We start from the raw sequence: 22940 nt of genomic DNA on the forward strand, positions 1-22940 counted from the left end.
ACTTCAGCAATAATTGGTGAGTTGTCAAATGTTACTGCTTCATCTATTGCCGATATTGCTAGACGAGCTCCATTTAGCCTAGCTACAGACGGTAGCAATGACAGTGGTGAGGCCCAGCTATATCCTGTCCTGATTTCGTACTATGACAACAGTGCTGGGATTGTGAAGCAAGGTTTGCTAAGTTTGCCTGCGTGCAAACAAGATTCCACTGGAGAAAACATTTTCAAACTGCTTGATCATTCGTTCAGTGACAGGAAAATTCCGTGGGGAAATTGTGTTTCCTTTTGTGCTGATAATGCCTCTGTCATGGTGGGCAAGCACAAAGGAGTCGCTGCTTATATCCACAAACAAAATCCAGAGTGCTACATCATGGGATGCCCTTGCCATATGATGCACAATACGACAGAAGGCGGCTCAGGCCTTACCCATTGAATTAGATGACTTTCTCATCGATATTTACTACTACTTGGACAAAAGTAGTAAACGCGTCAAAGGAGTGAAAGCACTGCAAGAACTCTGTGATGCCCCGACACACAAGATTCTGAAGCATGTCGCAACAAGGTGGCTGTCCCTTGGTCAGTGCCTAGACAGGCTGATTGAACAGTGGGAGCCACTTCGCCTCTTCTTCAAAGAAGAAGTACGAAGAAAAATGCAACCAACTGTAGCCAAGACTCTAACAACGAGCAAGAAGGACGGCACTGTATCTACTGCCAGTACTGGCACTGCAGGATCAAGCACTAGTGGAGCAGCATTCACCACTACCACTGCAGTATCTGCTGCGAAGAAGACAGCAGGGACAGCACCAAAACCAATGCTGAGAGCAGGTAGCATCACCGGCCCTTCATCACGTTCATCTACAAAGCAGATCCCTTCAGAGTCGAGAAAGACTGTGATAGTCCCATCTACAGGCAAGAGAAGGACCCAAGTTAAGTTCTGCTTTTGCCAAATCACTTGATAGAAGCTCAGCAAAACCTTCGAATCAGAGGTCTTCTTCCTTGGCTGCACCTACCTCAAGCTCTCTCCTCAAACGTAAAATTGGATCTGGTACTACGAGTCTGACCTCTTCTGCTGGCAGTAAACGCAAGTGTGATCGCCCTGCGGCTAAGTGTACTACGAGTTCTACAACTAAAAGCGCATCTTCCTCAAACACTGTGCAGGAATCTAGAGAAAAACGTGTCAACAGGATGTTCTTGTCTCCACAAACAAAACTCTATTGTTTCTTCCTTCGATATGCTAACAAGCTTTTTGAGAAGGGGAATCTTCTGCTCCAAAGAGACGAACCCTGTATTCTTCTCCTGCACGGAGAATTGAATGGTCTTCTGAAAGATATCTTCGTACGGTTTTTGAAACCATCGGTGTCATCGGTTGCTCTGGTAAATGTACCCTTCTCTGACAGAAATTATCAGAAGAATGATGAGGACCTCATGATTGGGAACGATGCCAAACTGTATATAAGGGAACAAAGGAGTCTCAAGAAATCCACCTTCACTCTGAGTGAGTCAGACATCCAAGGTTTCTTCAGTGCAGTTCGCTCATATTATGTGAAAGCCTGCAATTACATCTTCAAAACCTGGCCGCTAGATGATGAATTAGCCAAGCATGCTCAGGTGCTGGATGTTAAGCTACACCAAGAAGTGGGGTTTGACTGTGTGGAGTTTTTCATCAAGAAATTCCCCTGTCTGTTCAGTGGCGGTGATAGTGACATAGACAGTCTTGAGAGTGAATTCGCTCACTACCAGGCAGACGCCTCCATAGCTACAATTGCTACTGAGACAGTGAGAGTGGACGAGCAGTGGCATCGGATTTCACAGCTCACAGATCCCTGCACTGGTGCCAAGAAGTATCCTAATTTGAGCAAAGTGATGAAGGGAATCTTGGTCATTCCTCATTCGAACGCATCATGTGAGCGGGCACTCAGTCTTGTACGGAAGAACCATACTGAATTTCGTCCCAATTTGAGTGTCAAAACCCTGGAAGCTCTCTTAATTGAAAAACTAGCTCATAGCACCCCTTGCTACCAGAGAGAATACAGCAAAGACATAATCAGAAGGGCTAAAAGAGCCACACAGCTGTCACTCAGCAAAGCTGCCATGGAAAAAGCAAGCAGCAGTAGTACCAGCCAGTAAGGTAAGAAAAATATTGCTTCTTTTGTGCTTTTTGTTAATCTTTGATTGTCCCCTAACTTACTAATATTAACATACATGTAACATTAAAAAGTGCACAATTTTCCCCTTTTTTTGTTCAAAAAGTGGGAATTCTTAACATGTTAAATGCTCCAAAATAGGGCTCAGAGGGCACAAGAGAGCGTCTAGAACCCCAGAGCTTCCAGGGCCCTAAGGCGGGCCCTGGACCCCGCCGCAGGGGTCGAGCGCTCCGCGCTCGAGATGTGCGCTTCGCGCACATTATTTGGTGTCGGTTGAAAATCCTCCCTAATTCTGATTTCCAAAAGTTGGCATCTCTGTAGCCATTGACAGTTCACTTCGGTGTTGTTGCTTGCAGCTGTGCAATCTGAAAAAATACACATGCATTGCTTTTGGAAGGGCATAATGTTCCACGATAAAGCAAGCAAAACTTTTCCCAACTCGATCTGCAAGCATCTGTGCAAATAATACACCCTTTCAATTATGCTGCTCACAAAAAAATTGAGCAATACCTTTTAAATTTAATTAACTGTTCAAGAATTTATTGGTCATACCTTTGCAAACCATGGCTATTGAGGAAGAAACCACGCCCTCTATTTCAGCCCTCTCCTCTATTATTTTGAACGTCTTCTCAAATCTCGCTCCCTCTGTTCTCTCTGCCATCCAACCCTCTCCAGCTCCTTTAGGATGCATGCACTTTCAGGAAATTCCTGTTTTTACCCGACAACAATCCAAGCTTGCTGCGCACATACTGTCGTTTGCTCTTCTTTACTCCCACTTTTTTTCTTCTTCTTTTTTTGCATATTGTCGAGGCTTGTATGAGAGCTAACAACGCACAGCAAGGGGGACATGAGACAAGAGGAGCGGGAGAGGGAAGGACAAAACAGTGGGGAAGAGACACAAGGGAGAAGGGAGAGGGATGGGGTAGGGAACATGGGGAATAGAAGATGGACATTACAGGGACTTTCGGGAAGGAAAGCAGGGAATTTAAAGGAGGTTGGTTTGGGGTGGAGTAACGGAGGTAGCAAAGATCGAGGTTTAAGATGGGGAATGATAAGAGGTGGTGGTGAACAGCTGTTTTGAAGGCCTGGAGTAGAGAGAGAGAGAGAGAGAGAGAGAGAGATATAGAGAGAGAGATATAGAGAGAGAGATATAGAGAGAGAGATATAGAGAGAGAGATATAGAGAGAGAGATATAGAGAGAGAGAGAGAGAGAGAGAGATATAGTGAGAGAGAGAGAGAGAGATAGAGAGAGAGATATAGAGAGAGAGATATAGAGAGAGAGATATAGAGAGAGAGAGATATAGAGAGAGAGATATAGAGAGAGATATAGAGAGAGAGATATAGAGAGAGAGATATAGAGAGAGAGATATAGAGAGAGAGATATAGAGAGAGAGATATAGAGAGAGAGATATAGAGAGAGAGATATAGAGAGAGAGATATAGAGAGAGAGATATAGAGAGAGAGATATAGAGAGAGAGATATAGAGAGAGAGATATAGAGAGAGAGATATAGAGAGAGAGATATAGAGAGAGAGATATAGAGAGAGAGATGTATAGAGAGAGAGATGTATAGAGAGAGAGATGTATAGAGAGAGAGATGTATAGAGAGAGATAGATAGATAGATAGATAGATAGGATTGAACAGAGTGAGGGAGTTTATTCCAATGGTGGGAAAAAAAAGAGGAATGAAAGAGTGAAGGTGAGCAGTGATTTTGGAAGTTTCACCAAAAGGGGGTTGGTGGCGGACCTTGAGCGCCCTGCAGAAATATGGTGGAGACAAATCGCAGACAGAACAGAGGGGGCGAGACCGGAGAGGAGATGGTAGAAGACAGAAATACTACTTACCTGCCTGCGGTGAGACAGGCCCTAGGACTCAGCCTCATCGCGGGAGATACCAATGATCCGAAATTCCTTGGTTTCCACAGCGTGAAGCCGAGAAAGGTGGGAGGCAGGAGCACCAGCCCAAAGGGGAGAGCAGTTCTCCATCAGGCTGCGGACAAAAGCTATATGTGGTCAGAAGATCAGGTGGGCCGAGGAAGGACTTTGCATGACGGAGGATTCCCAGTTGGCGACTGGCTTTGGAGGCGAGGTTGGAAATGTGGCTTTCCCAGGAAAGATCATGGCAGATAGTGAGTCCTAGAAACCTGAATGGAAGGTCTTCTTCCAGAGGATTGTTGAGAAAGTAGATGGGGTGGGTGTGGGGGGGGTGGGTTCCAAATGGTCCTTTCGGAGAGAGAGTGTGAGATTTGTCAGGATTGAAAGACATGTTCCACATGTTGGACCAGTTTGTGATTTTATCCAGATTTGCAGAGAGCGAAGAAGCTGCGACTTACCGGTCTGAAGGATGACAGATGGTATGACAGAGGGTGGAGTGATCAGCAAAGAGATAAAGAGGATTTTCCAGAGAGACAGGGATCATTGATGAAAACCAGAAAAAGAACAGGGCCCAGAAGGCTGCCTCGAGGAACTCCAGCCTGGACAGTAAGAGTGGATGAGAGAACTCTATTTAGGGCCACACGTTTGCTGCGACAGGAGAGCAAGTCTGCGAGCCATGAGTGGAGATGGCCTTGGATACCACAGGAAGAGAGTTTGGTCAGCAGGGAAGGGTACCAGACTGAGTGAAAAGCATGCGATATGGCTCTGATTTCATGTCTGGCATTGAGGACCTCCATCCATTGTTGGGAGAGCAGAAGCTGCATTCGCAGGGTAGAGAGACCTGGTCTGAAACCAAATTGATGATCTAAAATCAAGCCATTGGAGAAGGGGAAGGATCCATTGTTGGGAGAGCAGAAGCTGCATACGCAGGGTATAGAGACCTGGTCTGAAACCAAATTGATGATCGAAAATCAAGCCATTGGAGAAGAGGAAGGATTTAATGTCTCAAGCGATGGTGGATTCCATAACCTTGCTGATGATTGGGAGAAGGCTGATTGGTCTGTAGTTGCAGGGATTTGTTTTTGCACCAGTTTTATGCAGGGCAGTAATGTTTGCTGATTTCCAAGCAGATGGCAGATGACCTTGAGCAAATGAGAGGGTGAATAGAACAGAGAGAGGGTGAGCAAGAGCAGAGTAGCAGGTTTTTAGGACACGTAGGCTGATGCCGTCTGGACCAGTTGCAGAATCTGAGTCGAGGTTTGACAGCAAGCTCTCCACCTTGTCAGGAGAAAAGGACACAGAGTCCAGGGACAGTTGAGCGCGACTGGGTAAGGTGGGTACAGAAAGCGATGGGTTTCGGACACAAGATTTAGATGCAAACACTGAGTTTAGGCATTCAGCCTTTTCATGTGCGGTATCAGCAGTGCGACGGTAAGGGAGGGATGGACTGGGGACATCCATCAGAAACAGATTTAACCAGATGCTACCAGGATTTGGAGGAGAGAGAGGTTTGAGTTCAGACTTGAGATGAGAAAGATGTTGTTTTCTGGCTCTCCTGAGGGTAGATACACACTTGTTCCGAGCCTTATGGAAGGAACTGAGATTACCCTCAGTTGGGTTTGTTTTCCATGAAGCAAAGGCAAGTTGTTTCAGGACAACTGCCTCGCCACAAGCTTCAGTGAACCATGGGCGGGTGGAAGGGCAGACAACTGAAGATGAGGGGGGATAAATCTGTGCATGAGGGAGAGCAAGTTTCTTTGAAAGAATTCTCAGGATGAGTTGATGTTGGAGAAAGTTGAGATGGGAGACCAGTCTCGAGGTTTGATGGCTGCTTGGACACCCTGCCAGTCAGCCTGAGTAAAATGCCAGACTCGATGGTGCTGAGGTGGTTCTCCAATGACAGCCAGAGAGATGTTTACTTTGACAAGCACGTAGTCAGAGGAACCAATTGGAGCGGGAAGAAGAATAGCGGATATTTTCAGGGAAATTTGTCAAAATCAAATCCAGATGAGATGGAGTACCATTGGTTGAGATCCGGGTCGGGAAATTGACCAATTGAGTCAGTCCCAATGAGTCGCTGAAGTTCCATGGCAGGTGAGAGAGGTACCCACACCCAGTCAACTGACACGATGACAATTGAAGTCACCACATATTAGGAAGAGAGAGTTCGGATGAGAAGATAGAAGTTGGTCCATGTTTTCGGATAGTGAGGTGTAAATGGAGTGATCACTGTTTGGTGGACAGTACAGCACACATGTAAGCATGAGGTGAGAGTGGAGGGGAAGCCATAGCCAGAGGTATTCTTGGGGGTGTGGGGGATTGAAGGCAGTGCATGGAGAGTGAGAAAGTCTGGTGAAGAGAACAGCTCCTCTACCAGGATGAGGCTCAGGTCTGTCCTACTGGAGGAGGGAGTAACCAGTTAGAGATACTTGGGAGTCAGAGACGTTTTGAGGGAGGAAAGTTTCTGTTGGGCAGATTAATGTCTGGTTTGGCAGTGGCAACCTTTATTGAAAGATCTTTCAAGTTTGTGCGAAGGCCCTGGATATTTGAGGTCCACACTGTTAATGAAGAGGGAGGGGAGGAGGCTTTGGGTGCAGGGGAGGAGGAGGGTAGGACAAGGGAGGAGGGGGGGTGGTAAGGAGAGTTGTTGAAAGAGTTTAGGGGGTTGCAGAAGAGCTTGGGATGTAGCCGGATGAGGAGGAGAAAAGGCTCTGTGGTGCTGGGTTGAGGTACAGTTGGGAGTAATAAGAGAGGCGGCAGAAGGCAGTTGAGGATTTGAGGAGGTAGTGTAATAAGATGGAGGAGAGAGGGCAGGAGAAGGAGGCAGCTTTGTGGATGTGAGGGGGGGGGCAACCTTGAGAAGGGTGAGGGAAAGGGGGAGAAGGGTGAGTGGGGAGAGTTGAGGGAGAAAGGTGAGGGTGGAGTTTTTGAGAAAGGTGAGAGGGAAGCTTTGAGAGGGAAGGGTGAGGGGATGAATTGGCATTGAAGTTGGGAAAAAATGATGATTATTGGAAAGCGAACATGCAAAGCAAAGCAAAGCAAAGAACATGCAAAAAACATGGGGTTTTAAAAAAAAAATTTAGTTCAGAAAGGTGATTAAAGACATTTCTTGAGGATTGCAATGAAGGCGAATTAAGAGAATGGAGAGAAGAAACGTTGCATCAGTTGGTGTTTTTTTTTAGACAAGGTATGAATGGAAGGTCGAATTGAGAGCACTCTTGAAATAGAAGAAGAGTGGTGAATTGTGATGCGGTAATGAGAACCACACGTGTGAAAGAGGAACATGAGGCTTAAGAGATCGTTTTTGTTATTGTCATAATTTTTTGATGGCGATTGCATTAGACGAGGTGAAGGAAAGGTTGAACGAAATATCGTGAGGTGAATGGTGAATTTGGATCAGTCAACGCAGAGGGTGGAAACGGATCACGTGGTTACGGGAGGTTTATTGAGTATTGATGGGTGATTGTGTACAGAGTGCTGATGGTGGGGGTCTTGTTAAGGGGGGTTGTGTGGTTGATGTGTTTTTTTAACCAAGCCCATGCCCCCTCTCTGAGGGAAAGAAAAATAATAATAATAATCATAAAATAGAAAATAAAAAAATTACAACAAAAAAGAAATACAAAAAACAAACAAAAAATAAAATAAAACAAAAATATATATATACAAAATTCTTTTTTTTCCTTTCATTAATTCAAATGATCTTGGGTTGGTGTGGTGTTCGCGCAGGCATGATGGGCTGAATGGCCTCCACCTGTGTTGGATTTCCTTGTTGTCCGTGTTGTCCTTGTATAGGTAAAAGTGAATCCTTTATTTATTTATTTATTTATTTATTTATTTATTTATTTTAAATAAGGATTGCGTAAGATTCGGAAAAGGAAAGGTTGAAGTAAAATCATGGAGGTGCATGGTGAATTTGGAGCAGTAAATGCAGAGTGAAGCTGATTGATCGATGAAAAGTACTCGGAAGAGGGTAGAGAGAGACACGTGGTTTCAGAAGGGGTATAGTTAGGAAGGATACAAGGGAAATTATTATTATTATTTGATGGATTTTTGAACAATTCGATAAGATTGGAGAATGGAAGGTTGTTGGAAGAAATCGTGAAGGTAATGGTGAGAGTGGGTCAGCTCAAGTAAAAGAAAGATGGTGTGCTGGCAGAAGGAGGAAGTAGAAGAATCAGAATTTTTACTTGTGGGTATGCAGGGAGAAATGGTTTTGGGTTGGGGGGAGGGGGTTTTAAAATATAAGACGAGAAACAATGTGTGTAGTTGGGAGGGATAGACGGGAGGTGTTGGGAAAAGTGGGGAAAATAGGATTTGATGTTAATAGGTTGAGAATACAAATAAAACGATAGTACACCTCGATGGGAAGGACGGGTATGCCTTCTGGAGTCCGATAAGACAAGGTCGGCGAAAACTCACAAAATAGCACGATTTTTGAAACAAAACCGAACTAGGTGAGAACACACAGTAAACATGTAGGTGAGAAAATAAACAGTTAAAACGTGACAAATAACGACCGGAAACTTAACTTTGAGAAAGTCGGCAGAGACCCCTGAGAGAAGCTGCCGTTGCTACAAACCCAGAACTGGAAGTCACTTGCGGAATTTCCTTCCCGAGGCTGTGATTTGGATCGTCAGCAAAATCTAATCAATTTGTCCTTGTCACATACCCAAGCTCTCCACCAAATTTCATCCAAATCGGTCCACAACTTTTTGAGTTATTTTGTTCACAGACAGACAGGTGAGTGAAAACGTAACCTCCATCTACCTTTGGTGGCAGAGGTAACAATGGCTGGGAGATATCACATACGAGTCCCCAAGATGTGTAATAAACAATCCATAAACGGTCCACATATAATGTGATGGCTCAAAAAAAATATCGGACAGCCAATGGGATTCATCATATGTGCGTAAAGGGTCATTTTAGCAGCTTTATTAGCTAAAGATCATTGCTGCATCCCTCGGCTGAGCAAGTCGAGACGGCTCTGATCCGTTTGTCTCTGGGTCTGCGATAAGCATAGTTTGTTTAAAAAAAAGTAAGTATACATTGGACAGAATTGACTGAATCGTTTGTGGTTATCATAATTTTTTTGCGTCCGGTGGGTGTGCTCCATGAAACTCCTCACTGAGATATTTATACACCTTAACAGTTCTTCCAAGGTGGAAATCCCCCTTAGGGAGGGGGGGGCAAGTTAAGTTGCTACAACCGCCTTTGTGTGACCCTGATTGTCTACCTGGCAATTTTGGTTGAATTTGGATAAATAACGACCAAATGTATCGCAGTCAAGAGAAACACACATTCATACATCCAGACACCAAATTGTGTATTTTGGTAAGATGATTGTGCAAGACCTCAGACCATGTTAAATTTCTCTTGTGTAAATTCCAGGTGCTCCAAGTCAGTGATACAATAGCTCGTTAGCATTTGACACCAAATGGGTTGTTTCATGCCATCAGAATGGTTCAAAGCGTCGTGTTGGCTTAGTGGTTAGGGTGGCTGGGTTGGGATCTTAGGGTCCTGAGTTCAAGCCTCGTTGGCTGCTGAATTAACACCAGGTGGTGTCAACTCAGCCTGTCATCCTTCCGAGGTCAGCAAAATGAGTGCCAGTGTACTGGTCGAGGAGCACAGCATCAGCAGCACAGCCATACTCCAAGAAATGATAGCTACCCGGCAGCCAAGCTGCCATATGCAAGAACAGAGAATGGTTCAAGGGGTGGTTGGGGGGATTTGATTGTTGCTTTTCAGTACAATATTCATTGGAGTGGTTTTTTTTGTTTGTTTGTTTTGCACAATTTTTTTTTCTTCTTTCTAGAACAGTGACGAGACACAGTGAGTGAGCTCACATCGGTCCCCCATGGGTTAAACCCCTTGTGAGGGTCATTATCTTATCACCTTTGCAAGAGCATACTGCTTTTTAACCAAGCAATCTCCATATTAACATGTGAAGAGCAATTGATCATCAATTTTTTTATTTATTTACAATACATATATGTACTAGTATGTATTAAAAAAAAAAAAAACTTTTTTCCCTTTTTTCAATGCAGACAGTTCAGAACAGGCTTCAGCCCAGTGATATTCATTAGGTCCAGTGGACCACTGTGCCACGTCTTTCTAACACCACTTTTGAGAGCAGTGCATGCAATGGGTGACAACATCAAACAGAAGGATGAATTGTTGGCGCCATGTTCTTTTCATCACCGCAGTCTAGATTCTGCCTCAATTTCAGTGGAACCTAACGTATTACCAAGCCTCAGGATATTTGTAGTTTTACAGCCTTGTGGGCACTGATTTCTGAGACTGTATTCTTAGCATTTGCATGATTAGGCAGAGTTGTAAATGGCCAAATGTTGTTTTAAAGTTACACCTAGCCATGCTGACATGTGCACCAACTTCACAGGCCTAAAATCTAATGTGGGACACCCAAGCATATTTCGGTCCCGCTTTGGAGACAAACATGTTGGGGACATCTGCCCACAGCCTTTTGATCAAATGGAAATGGAAGTGGTCTTGGTAAAAGATTGGCACATTATCCCACAGCGAGAGCCGGATCATCTGATTTGGTCGATGAAACGACAGTACAAGCTTGCATTTTGGTAAATGAGTCACACATGTTGAAGCCATTTCTGCCAATGAAAACTCATCTGTGATTGTTAAAATAGGGATGCAAATTGGCAACGACGCTAGTTTTACATACAATCATGTTGTTTTACATTTAACAAATTAACCTTGGCTTCGACTGACGTCACTTTTGTCATGTATTGCATTCTCACTCATTACCTTCGCCACCGAAGGTGAATGGAGGTTGTTTTCAGCCCTGTCTGTCTGTCTGTCTGTCTGTGAACATGATATCTCAAAAAAGTTGTGTAGATTAGGACAAAACTTGTTGGGCAGGTTGGGTGTGTGACAAGGACAAATTGATTAGATTTTGGTTTAGATCTGGATCTGGATACAATCATTTTTTTTTTAAGTGCTTCTTAACACTGAGAAATAGGGCCAAAAACAATGTATAGTGCAATGTCTCAAAAAGTTGTGGATGGATTATGACAACTTGGTGGATGAATTGGTTCGGTGACGAGAACAAGCCAATTAGATTTTGTTTTAGGTCCAGATGCAGATCCGGCCTATCGGTGGGATACGCCTGGTGTTGGCTTTGTGGTTAGGGTGGCTGGCTTGGGATCTTAGGGTCCTGAGTTTGAGCCCCGTTGGCCATTGATTTAATACCAGGTGGGGTTGACTCAGCCTGTCATCCTTCTGAGGTTGGTGAAATGAGTACCAGTGTACTGGCATGGGGGCACAGCGTCGGCGGCATCGTCACGCCCCAACAAAATGATAGTTACCCGAGAGCCAAGCTGCCATACGCAAGAAGAGGAAGTGGGATACGAAACAAATTGTTCAGCCTTACAGATGTATGTGTTCTACTGAGTGCCGTTCGAGTTTTCAAAATATCCGACGTGGACCTTTTTATTGTAGACCAAAAAAAATAAACTTCCTGAATTTTATTTTTAGGTCAGCTGTGTTCAACACTTTTGTTATCCTATGTGAGTCTGTAGCTCAAGTCAAATCTGTTAAACAGATGTCCATTATCTCATAATTTCCTTGTAATTCATGTCAAACTACACTGCCTCTTAATGCCCCATATGCAAAATATTTCAGGGTGATACAAGCATTGAAGGTTCGTCTGTCTATCTGTCTGTCTGTCTCTGTTATTTCTGTACATTTTACACTAGTTGCTTCGCTGATGGGTTTAATTAAAAGATAGCATGTTGTACTTTATAAGCATGTCACGTGTCTATCTCTAAGTGGCAATGAGGTTGTAAAAGGAAGTAAAATCCATGAAAAAGGTTCTTTTATAACACGTAACTGTTGGCACGGCTGTGGTGGTGATTGTGTACTTCTTCCGTGTACTTTTATATATATTTTCCATTGTTTCAAGAAGTAGTCATCATCATCGTCATCGTTTTACGGCCGTTTCCATGCTTGCACGTGTAAGCCGTGGTTCACCGAAATGGCTGCACGATCCCTTAGCCCTCTTGTTCGGCCTTTAACTCCAAGATCGTCTCTCAGCAACACATCCCATGTTTTTCTCGGATGACCTCTAGCTCTCCTTCCATTCCCATTCATATTTATACACCTCTTCACACAGCTGCCCACCCCCATCCTTTTCACATGTCTGAACCATCTCAACCTACCCCTGCACATAACCTCCGTCATGCTTTCTATACCTAACATATCTCTTAATTCCACATTTGGTTTCCTATTCGTCAGTGTCACATCACACATCCACCTCACCATTCTCATTTCATTTAATTCGCACCTCCGTTCTTCCTCCTTTTTGATCATCCATGTTTCACTCGAGGTGCTGAATGAGGAGTCGAAGCTGTTGGGATTACAGGTTTCCTGTGTCAAAACCTATATCCAGGCTTTCAATAACATCTGAGATGCTGCTATCCTGTCTGTACCTGTTTGTGGTGAGGATTTTGAGGTCACGGAGAGATTCACTTAACTTGGCAGTGATATTCTTGTCTCTGCTGGCTGGGAGCCAAAGGTCAAGAGATGTCTGGTTCGGGCCTGGGGAGTCGTGGATTCACCGGATCATGGGGTGTGGCGCTGTCGGTACCTGTGCAGGAGGACGAAAGTCCGAGTCTTCAGGTCCTTGGTGCTTCCAGTCTTGCTCTACAGATGTGAGACTCGGACTCTGACCAGGGATCTGAGATGGACACTTAATTCCTTTGGTACCAGATCTCTTCGGCGAATCCTTGGCTCTCGCTGGTCGTACTTTGTGTCCAACGAGCGGTTGTTGAGAGAGACTCAAATGAGATTTGTTACCTGCATTGTCCGTGAGCATCAGCTGTCAGCTGTATGGACATGTGGCTCGTTTTCATGATGCTGATCCTGCTCACCAGATTCTCTCAGCGAGGGAGCCTCGTGAGTAGAGGAGGCCAACGGGCCGATCACGTGCCTGGTGGTTGCAGCAGGTTGATCAGCGTCTCAAGGAGATGGGGATGGGCCGGACATCTGCCTGGGGGATGGCCAGACAGAGGCCCCTAGAGTACCGGTGGAAAGTGGACACAGCGACGCGCTGCTCCGGCGCATGCTCGCATACTTGACCTGACCCGATGTTTCACTGTCATACAACATCTTGCTTCCAACGCAAGCTGCATCAAGTTTTCCCTTTAATTGGAGAGTTCCCTCTTGATGTCAACAGGGGGTAACAACTCCCTAAATTTCCTCCAGCCACTTCTAATTCTTGCCATCACTGCTGCTTCTACACCACCACCTGCCCCCATCATGTCACCAAGATATTACTTTATTTAATTTGTTGTGCTCCTCCCATGTCTTTCTCGAAAGGGTTCCTCTTGACCTAGAATAGTAATTGTTCTTGTTGGAACTCGGGCTGGCCGATATTGTTTATTTGTTTTTTTAATTATTTTGCTCGTCTTTTGTCCAAATGTTGACCATGTAACAATATATCGACGTTTCACAATCATTTGTTTGGCAGTAGCTGGCCTTTGGGTGGGGGGGGGGGGCATGCAGCCTCGAAATACATATAAACATCCTGTTGTTGTTTATATGTACCCACTGCCCAATAGCTTGAAGATGTAGCTGTTTATCAGCATGTAATCTGTCCTGAAATTGATTTAAACATTTTTGTGTGTTCCCATTGATTATGACACAAACGCTGCTTTCAAACAAACACAAAAACATCATAATGGATATTTTTTTAACATTTGATTGAACTTTTGCACAGTGGCAAAGAAGCCGTGGCGTCCCGGCGTCGGACTTGATGTACGCTGCGTATTAAAGTAGCCAGATTTCTCCATCCATCCGTCCCTCTGTTTGTCGCACTCTTTTTGCTGGGACATCATGATGGCGTTGCATCGAGCACGGGGATGTGCATGTTATCCTGGCGTCCAGCACTGAACCCGTCCCGTGCTTATCCAATTCCTTGTGTTTTGGGGTCCCCTCCCCCCCCCCGTTTGTTTACATTGGGGGGGATGAAATGCACATTAATCACGATGGTGGAGTGTGAATGAGTGTTATTTGACTGGTATTTGTTGCTCTGAGGGCAGCGCTTTTCGGATGCACTCTTCGCCATCTTGACAAAAGCCCTCCTGCACAGGGCCTGAGTTGTAATCCAGATGTGAATGTTTTGGTGTATTTAGTCCCCCTTGTCCTTGGGCACAGGCTCGAGATCCTCTGTTTGTCGGTTGGTTTGTTCCTTTTCTTTTTTTTGTTTCGTTCCCACGTTTGCCTTCCTCTTCAAGCTGTGTTTCATTCAGCTTGTGTGCAGCTTCTTCACCTCCATTTGTCGTTATACCCATTACACTTCATCTCACTCACTTCGACGCTGCTGTTGTCTTCCCCATTTCCATTGTGTTCCCTTCCATTGTGCTCCTGCTCTTCCACAAGCCTCGATCATGTGTACAAAGAAATGTGCAGCTCGTGTGGAGTGCTCGTAATATATTTGGTACGCATACCACACCTACCGAGGCTCATCACTACGACACGCGTATTCTAATTTCCCTTTGTTTGGACGACGCGTGGTCTACTTTGTGGTCGTGTCTTTCAGCGTACCTTCGCTTTGAAATGTATTCACTGCAAATAGAGCTTCATTTGTACAGATATGACTCGATGAGCTTGAACAAGTCGACCAATAGCGAAGATCAGCTCAACAACAGCAAAACCTTTCTCTGGCAGCCCAACAGTCCCCGTATTGACAAACTGGAACCTTAAGTTGAAACGAAAGACCTGGCAAACGCCGGTTCGATGCATTGACGTTATCGAATGCAAACATTGACATAGCTTCGGCTTCAGCATTTGTGTCACCTCTGTATCTATAAGCTCTATGAGCTTTAGAAAACAAAAGGGAGAGGGGGACAAATTGTAGCTTCATTCTCGAGCAATGCGATATGGCGAGGGACCTCGATGATGCGACTGACCGAGATGTTGTTGACCCTGGAGTGTGAGGACCGAAGAAGTCCAAGTTTCTCTCTCTCTTGCCTGATTGAGTGCTTCCAGTAGCGCAAGGCATTTGAGACCTTCATATGTTAACATTTATGTCAATATTTCCTTTTGTAAATCATTTTTTGTCAGCTGGCAGGTGTACCCTCAAACTTCCAAAATAACTGAGTAAGCTTCACTAAACAGTTCTGTTCTGTTTGACTTAATGAAATGCAAAAACCAAAATATTCCATTCTGCTCGGTGCTTTTGGTGGCAGGCCTGTTTCTCCTCTTGTTTGGTTGGGTTTGGTGGTGACAACAAAGCCCTCCCTTTCAACATTATGTAAAACCCTTTCCTTGCTGTCGTTGTAAGGGTTTACCTTAAAGTTTGCCTTACAACAAAATAAACCCACCATGGGCAGAAGCACAGTCGGATGTATCCTCGTTATTCTCTCCATCATATTGCCATCAGGGGGGGGGGGGGGACCGATCAATCAAACTCAAATGTTCAATCCTCGTGACAAGCGTAAATATAAAGCTTGAGACACTTTGCTTTAATATTTTTGGAATACTCGATTGGGATGAATGCTGGTCATTACCAACCTGCCTCAGATGGTTGGTGCACACGACTGTGGGCGTATGGGTTTTTTTATCGGTGTGGTTGTTTGTTTGCTTTTGATCAAATTCTTACAATGCACATCTGTTTTTGTATTGAGAAGAGTATCTTTTTGAAATGAGAAACAAGCTGATAAACTGTAACCCTATCATCCTATTGTTGAATTTTGTTTGCTTGATGTAATTGCATGCTTATCTGCTCTGTTTGTATCTGCCATGATCAGGGTTCATACGGGTCATGTGATTTCTGCAAAAATTGTGGAGGGGGTTGGGGGTGAAATCTACATTCTAAACACAATAGATTGGGGAATGTCATTGATGGTCGTGGAAAGTCAGAAAAAAAAAACCCCAAAAAGTCCCATTTAAGGCTGTCTCCTCCATAATATAATCCATCCATCCATCCGTTGGGACCATGCTCTGTGCAGCGCATTGGTGCTGCCTGAGCAGTCTCCTTGACTGTTGGGTACAATCCTGGACGGGTCGCCACTCCGACACAGGATACCAGCAAGCTGGCACTCATTTTGCCGACCTCGGAAGGATGACACGCAGAGTCAACCCCACCTGGTATTAATTCAACAGCCGAGTGTGATTTGAGCTCAGGATCCTCGGATCCCAGCTCACCACCCTAACCATTAAGCCAACACCAGGCATATTATGTAATGTCTAGCAAAAAAATTGCTTGTAATCAGTGGCAGAAGTTGATCTTGGACGTGCAGTTGTCGGACCAGCGGGTACTTCTTGTGTCCTAAATTCTTCAACTTCAACTTCAACTTTCTCCATTACCAAAACCTGATGCAACCCATTGGTTACATTTTGTTTCGTGGTTCTTGCTCTGCCCTTCTCAATGATATTCGTGTTCATAACCTTTCCTGCTCCAATTGAAGTGTAGGGGAATCAGAGGAGAGTGGTGTGCTTGTCAAAATGCTCAATGGAGATTAGTGTGACATACAAGATTATTGACATGTAATAATCATAGTCTATTGGCTAAATACTGTGTGTTGTCAGTGAATGGAAGGTCAACAAGTCGCCATTGTTTGCCTTTTATTTTTATTTATTAATTTTTTTAAATATGCATATATTTTTTAATCATGGAGCCTCATTGGTTATGCCAGGAAAGTGTACATTTAGAAAAGCGTGGCTCAGTGATGAGCAATATAGACATGGGTAGCTCGATACGACAACAGGACAGCTCCGTGCACTGTTGAATGAAGAACGAGTTTTGCTCGGGAAGGTCAGCATCCATCTTCGATGGTCACATAGAACAACGGATGAAACAAACGGAACATTGATCGGTGCATGCTAACTGCCATTGGAAGCAAGGTGTGAAGCTGTTTCTGGCGTTAACCACTTTCATTTGACGATGGGTGAACGTCCGAAACATCAGCTTCGTCTTGCTTCTCGTGGCGGTCGGCATACACCAATAAGTCATTTTGATTTCATCCATTCTTTAATGTGCACTGTGACTTTCTTGGTTGGTTTTCTTGTTGTTTTGTTACTTAAGTGGTGTGAAAAATAATGTACAAGGGTCATGGAAGGTCAGAGAATTTTGAACCCTGAAAGGTGTATAAACGCCGAAAGGTGTACTCACAGATTTATCCCATCTCGTCTTCAGTTGTCCTACCCTTCCTCCCACCCACGGTACACTGAAGCTTGTGGTGAGGCAGTTGTCCGAAAATGACTTTCCTTCGTCTCATGGAAAGCAAATCCTGCTGAAGGCAATCTCCTTTCCTTCCACAAAGCTGACAACAAGTATGTGTCTGTCCTCAGGAGAGCCAGGAAACATCTTTCCAATATTAAGTCTGAACTCTCAAACATGTCTCCCGCCTCCAAATCCTGGTGGCATCTTATCTGGTTAAGTCTGTTTCTGGTGGATGTCCCCCCTCCATCCCCTCCCCAACCTCAAATGGCCGCACTGCTGATACCGCATGTGAAAAGGCTGAATGCCTAAATTCTCTGTTTGTTTCGAAACCTTGTCTACCCGTTTTACCCAGTCACACCCAGCTGTTCCTGGACTCTGTGTCCTTTTCTCCCGACAAGATGGAGAGCTGACTGTCAAACCTCGACCGATTCTGCAACCGCTCCAGACGGCATCAGCCCAAGTGTCCTAATAAAAACCTGCTTTGCTGCTCTTGCTCACCCTCTCTCTGTTCTCTTCACTCTCTCATTTGCTCAAGGTCATCTGCCTTCTGCTTGGAAATCAGCAAACATTACCGCTATGCATAAAAAAGGTGCAAAAACAGATCCCTGCAACTATAGACCAATCAGCCTTCTCCCAATCAGCAAGGTTATGGAATCCATCATCGCTTCAGACATTAAATCCTTCCTCTTCTCCAATGGCTTGATTTCTGATCATCAATTTGGTTTCAGAACAGGTCACTCTACCCTGGAATTGCTGCTCCTGCTTCCCCAGCAATGGATGGAGGTCCTCGATGCCAGATATGAGATCAGAGCCATATCCCTAAACATATTGCGTGCTTTCGATACATTCTGGCACCCTGCCCTGCTTACTCTCTTTCAAACTCTCTTTCAAGGCCATATCCACTCATGGCTCGCAGACTTCCTCTCCTGTTGCAGTCAACGTGTGGCCCTTCATGAAATTCTGTTATCCCCTCTTCCTGTGCAGGCTGGAGTTCCTCGAGGCAGCGTTCTGGGCCCTGTTCTTTATTGGTTTTCATCAATGATCTCTCCGACTCTGGAAAATCCTCTTTATTTGTTTGCTGATGAGTCCACCCTCTGCCGTACCATCTGTCATCCCTCAGACCGGCAAGCTGCAGCTTCTTCACTCTCTGCAGATCTGGATATAATCACAAACTGGTCCAACACATGGAACATGTCTTTCAATCCTGACAAATCTCACACTCTCACTATGTCTCTCTGAAAGGACCATCTGGACCCCCCCCCATCCCCAATCTACTTTCTCAACAATCCTCTTGAAGAAGTGTGTCCTTTCATTCAAACTTTTGGGCCTCACTATCTGCCATGATCTTTCCTTGGAAAGCCACATCTCCAAAGCCAGTCGCCAATTGGGCATCCTCCATCATTAAAAGTCCTTCCTCGGCCCACCTGTGCTCCTGACCACATACAAAGCTTTCATCCACAGCCTGATGGAGTGCTGCTCTCCCTTCAGGGCTGGTGCTCCTGCCTCTCACCTTTCTCGGCTTCACGGTGTGCAAACCAAGGCATTTAGGATCATTGGTGTCTCTCGCGATGAGGCTGTCTTTGGGTCTCTCACTCTCTTTCCGCAGGCAGGTTGGTGGTCTTTCTGTCTTCTACCGTCTCCTCTTTGGCCTCACTCCCCCCTTTGCTCTGTCTGCTATCTGCCCCCCCCCCTGCTCTGTCTGCTCTCTGTCCCACCCATATTTCCGCAAGGCGCTCAAGATCCGCCAGCAACCCCCTTCTGGTAAAACTACCAAAATCAAGAATCGCTGCTCACCATCGCTCTTTCATTCCTCTTTTTTTTTTTCAGGCCTCAAGAACAAACTCACACACACACTTCCCTCCAGGTCTTCAAAACAGCTGTTCACCACCATCTCTTATCTTTACCCCATCTAAAACCATGATCTTTTCTACCCCCATTAATCCACCCCAAACCCACCTCCTTCATATTTCCTGCTTTCCTTCCTGAAAGTCCCTGTAGTGTCCATCTTGTTTACCCCGTGTTCCCCACCCCATCCCTCTCTCTTCCACAGATCTCCTCACGTGTCGATTCGTCACCGTTTTCTGCTTTCCCTCTCCCATCCCTATTGTCTCCTGCTCCCATTGTTATACTTTCTTTGTGTTAGCTCTTACATTAGCATTGACATTGCATATTAAAAAAAATAAACACTGGCATGATGCTTGCTTGACTGGAAAGGCGGTTTTGAAAACTCCGTTCATTGCTTTTGTTTTGATGTCAACTCATCTTGCTTGATTGATAACTCGGGCTCTCAAAACCACCTGTGCTTTAATGAGTTGAATGCCAGTTGGAAACATGGAGGTAAACTATTCCTTCAATTAATCATATCTATCTTGCCATTTACAGGGTGTACTCGTTGGTGGACTCGAGCCAGGTTTCTACATTCCTCATCTCCATCCTCCTCATCGTCTATGGAAGCTTTCGGTAAGCCGATTGTGCAACTGCAATTCCTCATTTATTTATTTTCTTTGCAGTGATCGACAGGTCATGGTAGTGCTTGTATTTGTATCACATACAGGCCAAAGAGATTGTAAGGACGTTCATAGACAATGGACAAACAAGAACTACACACCCAGACCGGGAATCGAACCAAGGTCCTCTGGTGAGCCGTACCAGTGCTCTACTAGGTTCACCAGAGGACCTGGGTTCGATTCCTGGTCTGGGTCTGTAATTTTTTTTTCCCCACATATGCTTAAGTTTGTTTCCTGTTCATTTATAATTGACTCACAAAATTTTTAAGCAACAAAACGTGAGACCTTTTTTTCAAATCGATTTTCAAATCAAATCGTCTCCAAATGATGATATCGACAGTTTACATTGGCAGAAACTGATTTAAGAATGTGTGGACACCTTTAACTACATTGGAAGTTCATACACATCTTGTCATCGACCAAGTTCCTCCACAGCCGGACACAATGTTCTCTTATCTTCTCTGTTCCGAGAGCCTGCTTTCTTAACCGAAGGACATCAGTTTCAGAATTGTCTTTTTTTTCAGTTTTTGTTCATTGTTCATTAACGACTTCTCATGTACTGTCGGACCCTGCTGTTCGTGGATTCGCTATTTGTGGACCCTATGCATTCGTGGGTCCGAAAGTGTGACCTGCTTCGACATTCACGTATTCGCAGGGGGGTGGGGGGGTTGTTTTTTAAAAAATTATTTATTTATTTGTTATTTTATTTATCTTGCAGTTCAGGATTGGTTTTCTCGATTCACCTGGGAAATTAGAAATCAGCCAACATCACAGCATTACATTAAGGTGCAAAATGGATCCCCTTAACTACGGCCCTATGAGCTTACTGTACTTTCAATCATCAGCAAGATAATGGAATCCATCATCGCATCCATCCATCCATTGGGACCATACTCTATGCAGAGCGTTGATGCTGCCTCAGCAGTCTCCCTGGCTATTGGACATAATCCTGGACGGGTCGCCACTCCAACACAGTATACCAACATGCTGGCACTCATTTTGCCAACCTCGGAAGGATGACGGGCAGAGTCAGCCCCACCTGGTATTAAATAAACAGCCGAGTGGGATTTGAACTCAGGATCTTCGGATCCCAAGCCCACCACCCCAACCATTAAGCCAACACCAGGCATCATCGCAGTTGACATAAAATCATTCCTTTTCTTCAACAGCCTCATCTCAGATCATCAATTCAGATTCAGACCTGGTCACTCTACCTTGGACGTGCTGCTCGACTCTCCCAACAATGGTGGAGGTACTCGATGTCAGACGTGAGATCCAGGCCATCTCTGTGGATACATCTCGAGCTTTTGATGCAGTCTGGCATCCCACTTTGCTCTCCAAACTTTATGCCTGTGGAATCCAAGGCCAACATCACTCTTGGATTACTGACTTCCTCCACTCCCATAGATAACGTGTGGCTCTCAATGGAACCCTTTCATCTCCTCTCCCTGTCAAGGCTGGAGTACCCCAAGGCAGTGTTCTAGGCCCCATCTTATTTGTGTGGAATTAGCGACCACAAATGTCTCCCTCGAATGTCCCAAACACGTTTAAAAGGATTCAAGTCTGAATGTAGTTTAGGTCAGTCCATGCGAGTGGTGTTGGCCTGAAATGACGTGCACATGGACGTTGATATTCATTAAGACAAAGTGGGACCTCTGCATGTTTGGCCATAGGGAGGAGTACAGGTGTAATGATCACATCGCTGCATCTTGATACAAGTCATAGCACTCCTCCCATTGATAACAAGATCAGGTGGATAACTTTAATGCATTCCTCGATCATCAGGCTGCCCCCGCCAAATCGATTGGCCTGCCTAATTGATACAATTGTCAGATTGCTCCCCACCTCACCCCCAGACTCGAGCATGTCTGCTGTTTCTGTGTCGGCGGAATCTCCACTTGGTGAATACAATGTTGTTACTAGTTCACACATCATTTATGATGATGTTGCCCATTGCATTTGCTGCTGTCAATGGCGCCGTTAGAAGGGTGCGGAGCAGTTGTCTTCTGGAGTCTCGACCTCATATCGCTGGTATGAAGCTTGTTCCGAACTATCTCGGTTAAAATTTGATGGTTCATGAATTATTTTTTTGCAGGTCATTCTGCAAAGATAGTGGTGTTGTAAAAACGGTTCCTTCTGGCAAGGCGACGACATAATGATCTTCTTGAGTGCTTGTGTAACCCTTGGGTGAACTGAGCGAGGTCTCTGTGAAGTGTTGAGTCTTGACGGTACCTTGTCGTTACCCTAGAACTGTCACTCACTGCATGGAACATTGTCCTGAGAAGCAACGGCAGTCTGACTGAGTCAACCACTCTCGAACAACTCGTTTTGTGCTCGCTATTACTAGACTTGGACCACGTGGGCGGTCAATATTCCTAGACTTGGACCACCTGGGTGGTCAAGCATGCTCTGAGAGGTGTGATTTGCATTCAAATTTCCAGGATAGATCAGTTTGGTTGACATGACGTTTTGCACATCCAATTTCCAGATCGACATTTTCCTCAATTGCCATGTTTTGCATAAACATAACAAATTCATTTCTGAACTCTGACCACCTTGCTGTTTGTTATACATCAGTTGAACATATGTAGCTTAAATATTTTTTTTTTTATTGATGAGTAGTGTATATGGTATATGGGATTTGAACCTTGGTTCTTTATATCATGGGCTCGGGATTCATACGGCAGCACGAACAGGCCAACCCGAATGAACTCCCTGAGGTTATCTGGCATTGTGTGTATTGTGAACATTATCCAGGTGAATTGAAAACGAGTGCTGACATGTTGGCACACCTGTCGGTGGGACGTTGCGGCTTTTAAATAATTATTTTTCTTGATGCTGGTGGAGTCGTTAAAACCTTGTCGCATTGCCCTCACTGGTGTGGGTTCAGATCCCTTGGTTAAACGGGGTGGAAATTCCTGCACTCTGTGACGGCGGTGACCTGTCCGGACTCTATTCTGGGTTGCAAACATTCACCGCTTACTGTGAACGCCTCGATGCTATGTCAAGCCTATCTGCCGCAACCACAACCTTTTACGCTAACAATTAGCTTTAATTGTTCTTCTGTGGCTGTTGCTTCTGTTGAACGATTCCATTAATTGGCCTGTATGCTCTCATGGGTTGAATTCGGTTGAACATGTACTCTCGAGTTTAAAAGGTCCAACATGTAGTGATGGCAAGTTTGTTCCAAAATGAAGAGCATATCCTCAGAACCTTTCAAA

The 22940-nt window shown here is 44.8% G+C and overlaps 1 protein-coding gene across 3 annotated transcripts in view; it reads left to right on the plus strand.

Annotated features, from left to right (window-relative positions):
• The window catches only part of SPPL3 (signal peptide peptidase like 3), a 132741-nt gene that overhangs the window by 83167 nt on the left and 26634 nt on the right, over positions 1-22940 (plus strand). For all 3 annotated transcript variants that reach the window (XM_085879271.1, XM_085879273.1, XM_085879272.1), the window contains exon 2: positions 19595-19672. In XM_085879271.1, the coding sequence (XP_085735397.1) occupies positions 19595-19672 (78 nt within the window). The remainder of the gene's footprint in view (positions 1-19594; positions 19673-22940) is intronic.

This window comes from Eptatretus burgeri, chromosome 4, assembly GCF_056783735.1.
Source record: "Eptatretus burgeri isolate ZD-2024b chromosome 4, Ebu_testis_v1, whole genome shotgun sequence".
NCBI lineage: Eukaryota > Metazoa > Chordata > Myxini > Myxiniformes > Myxinidae > Eptatretus > Eptatretus burgeri.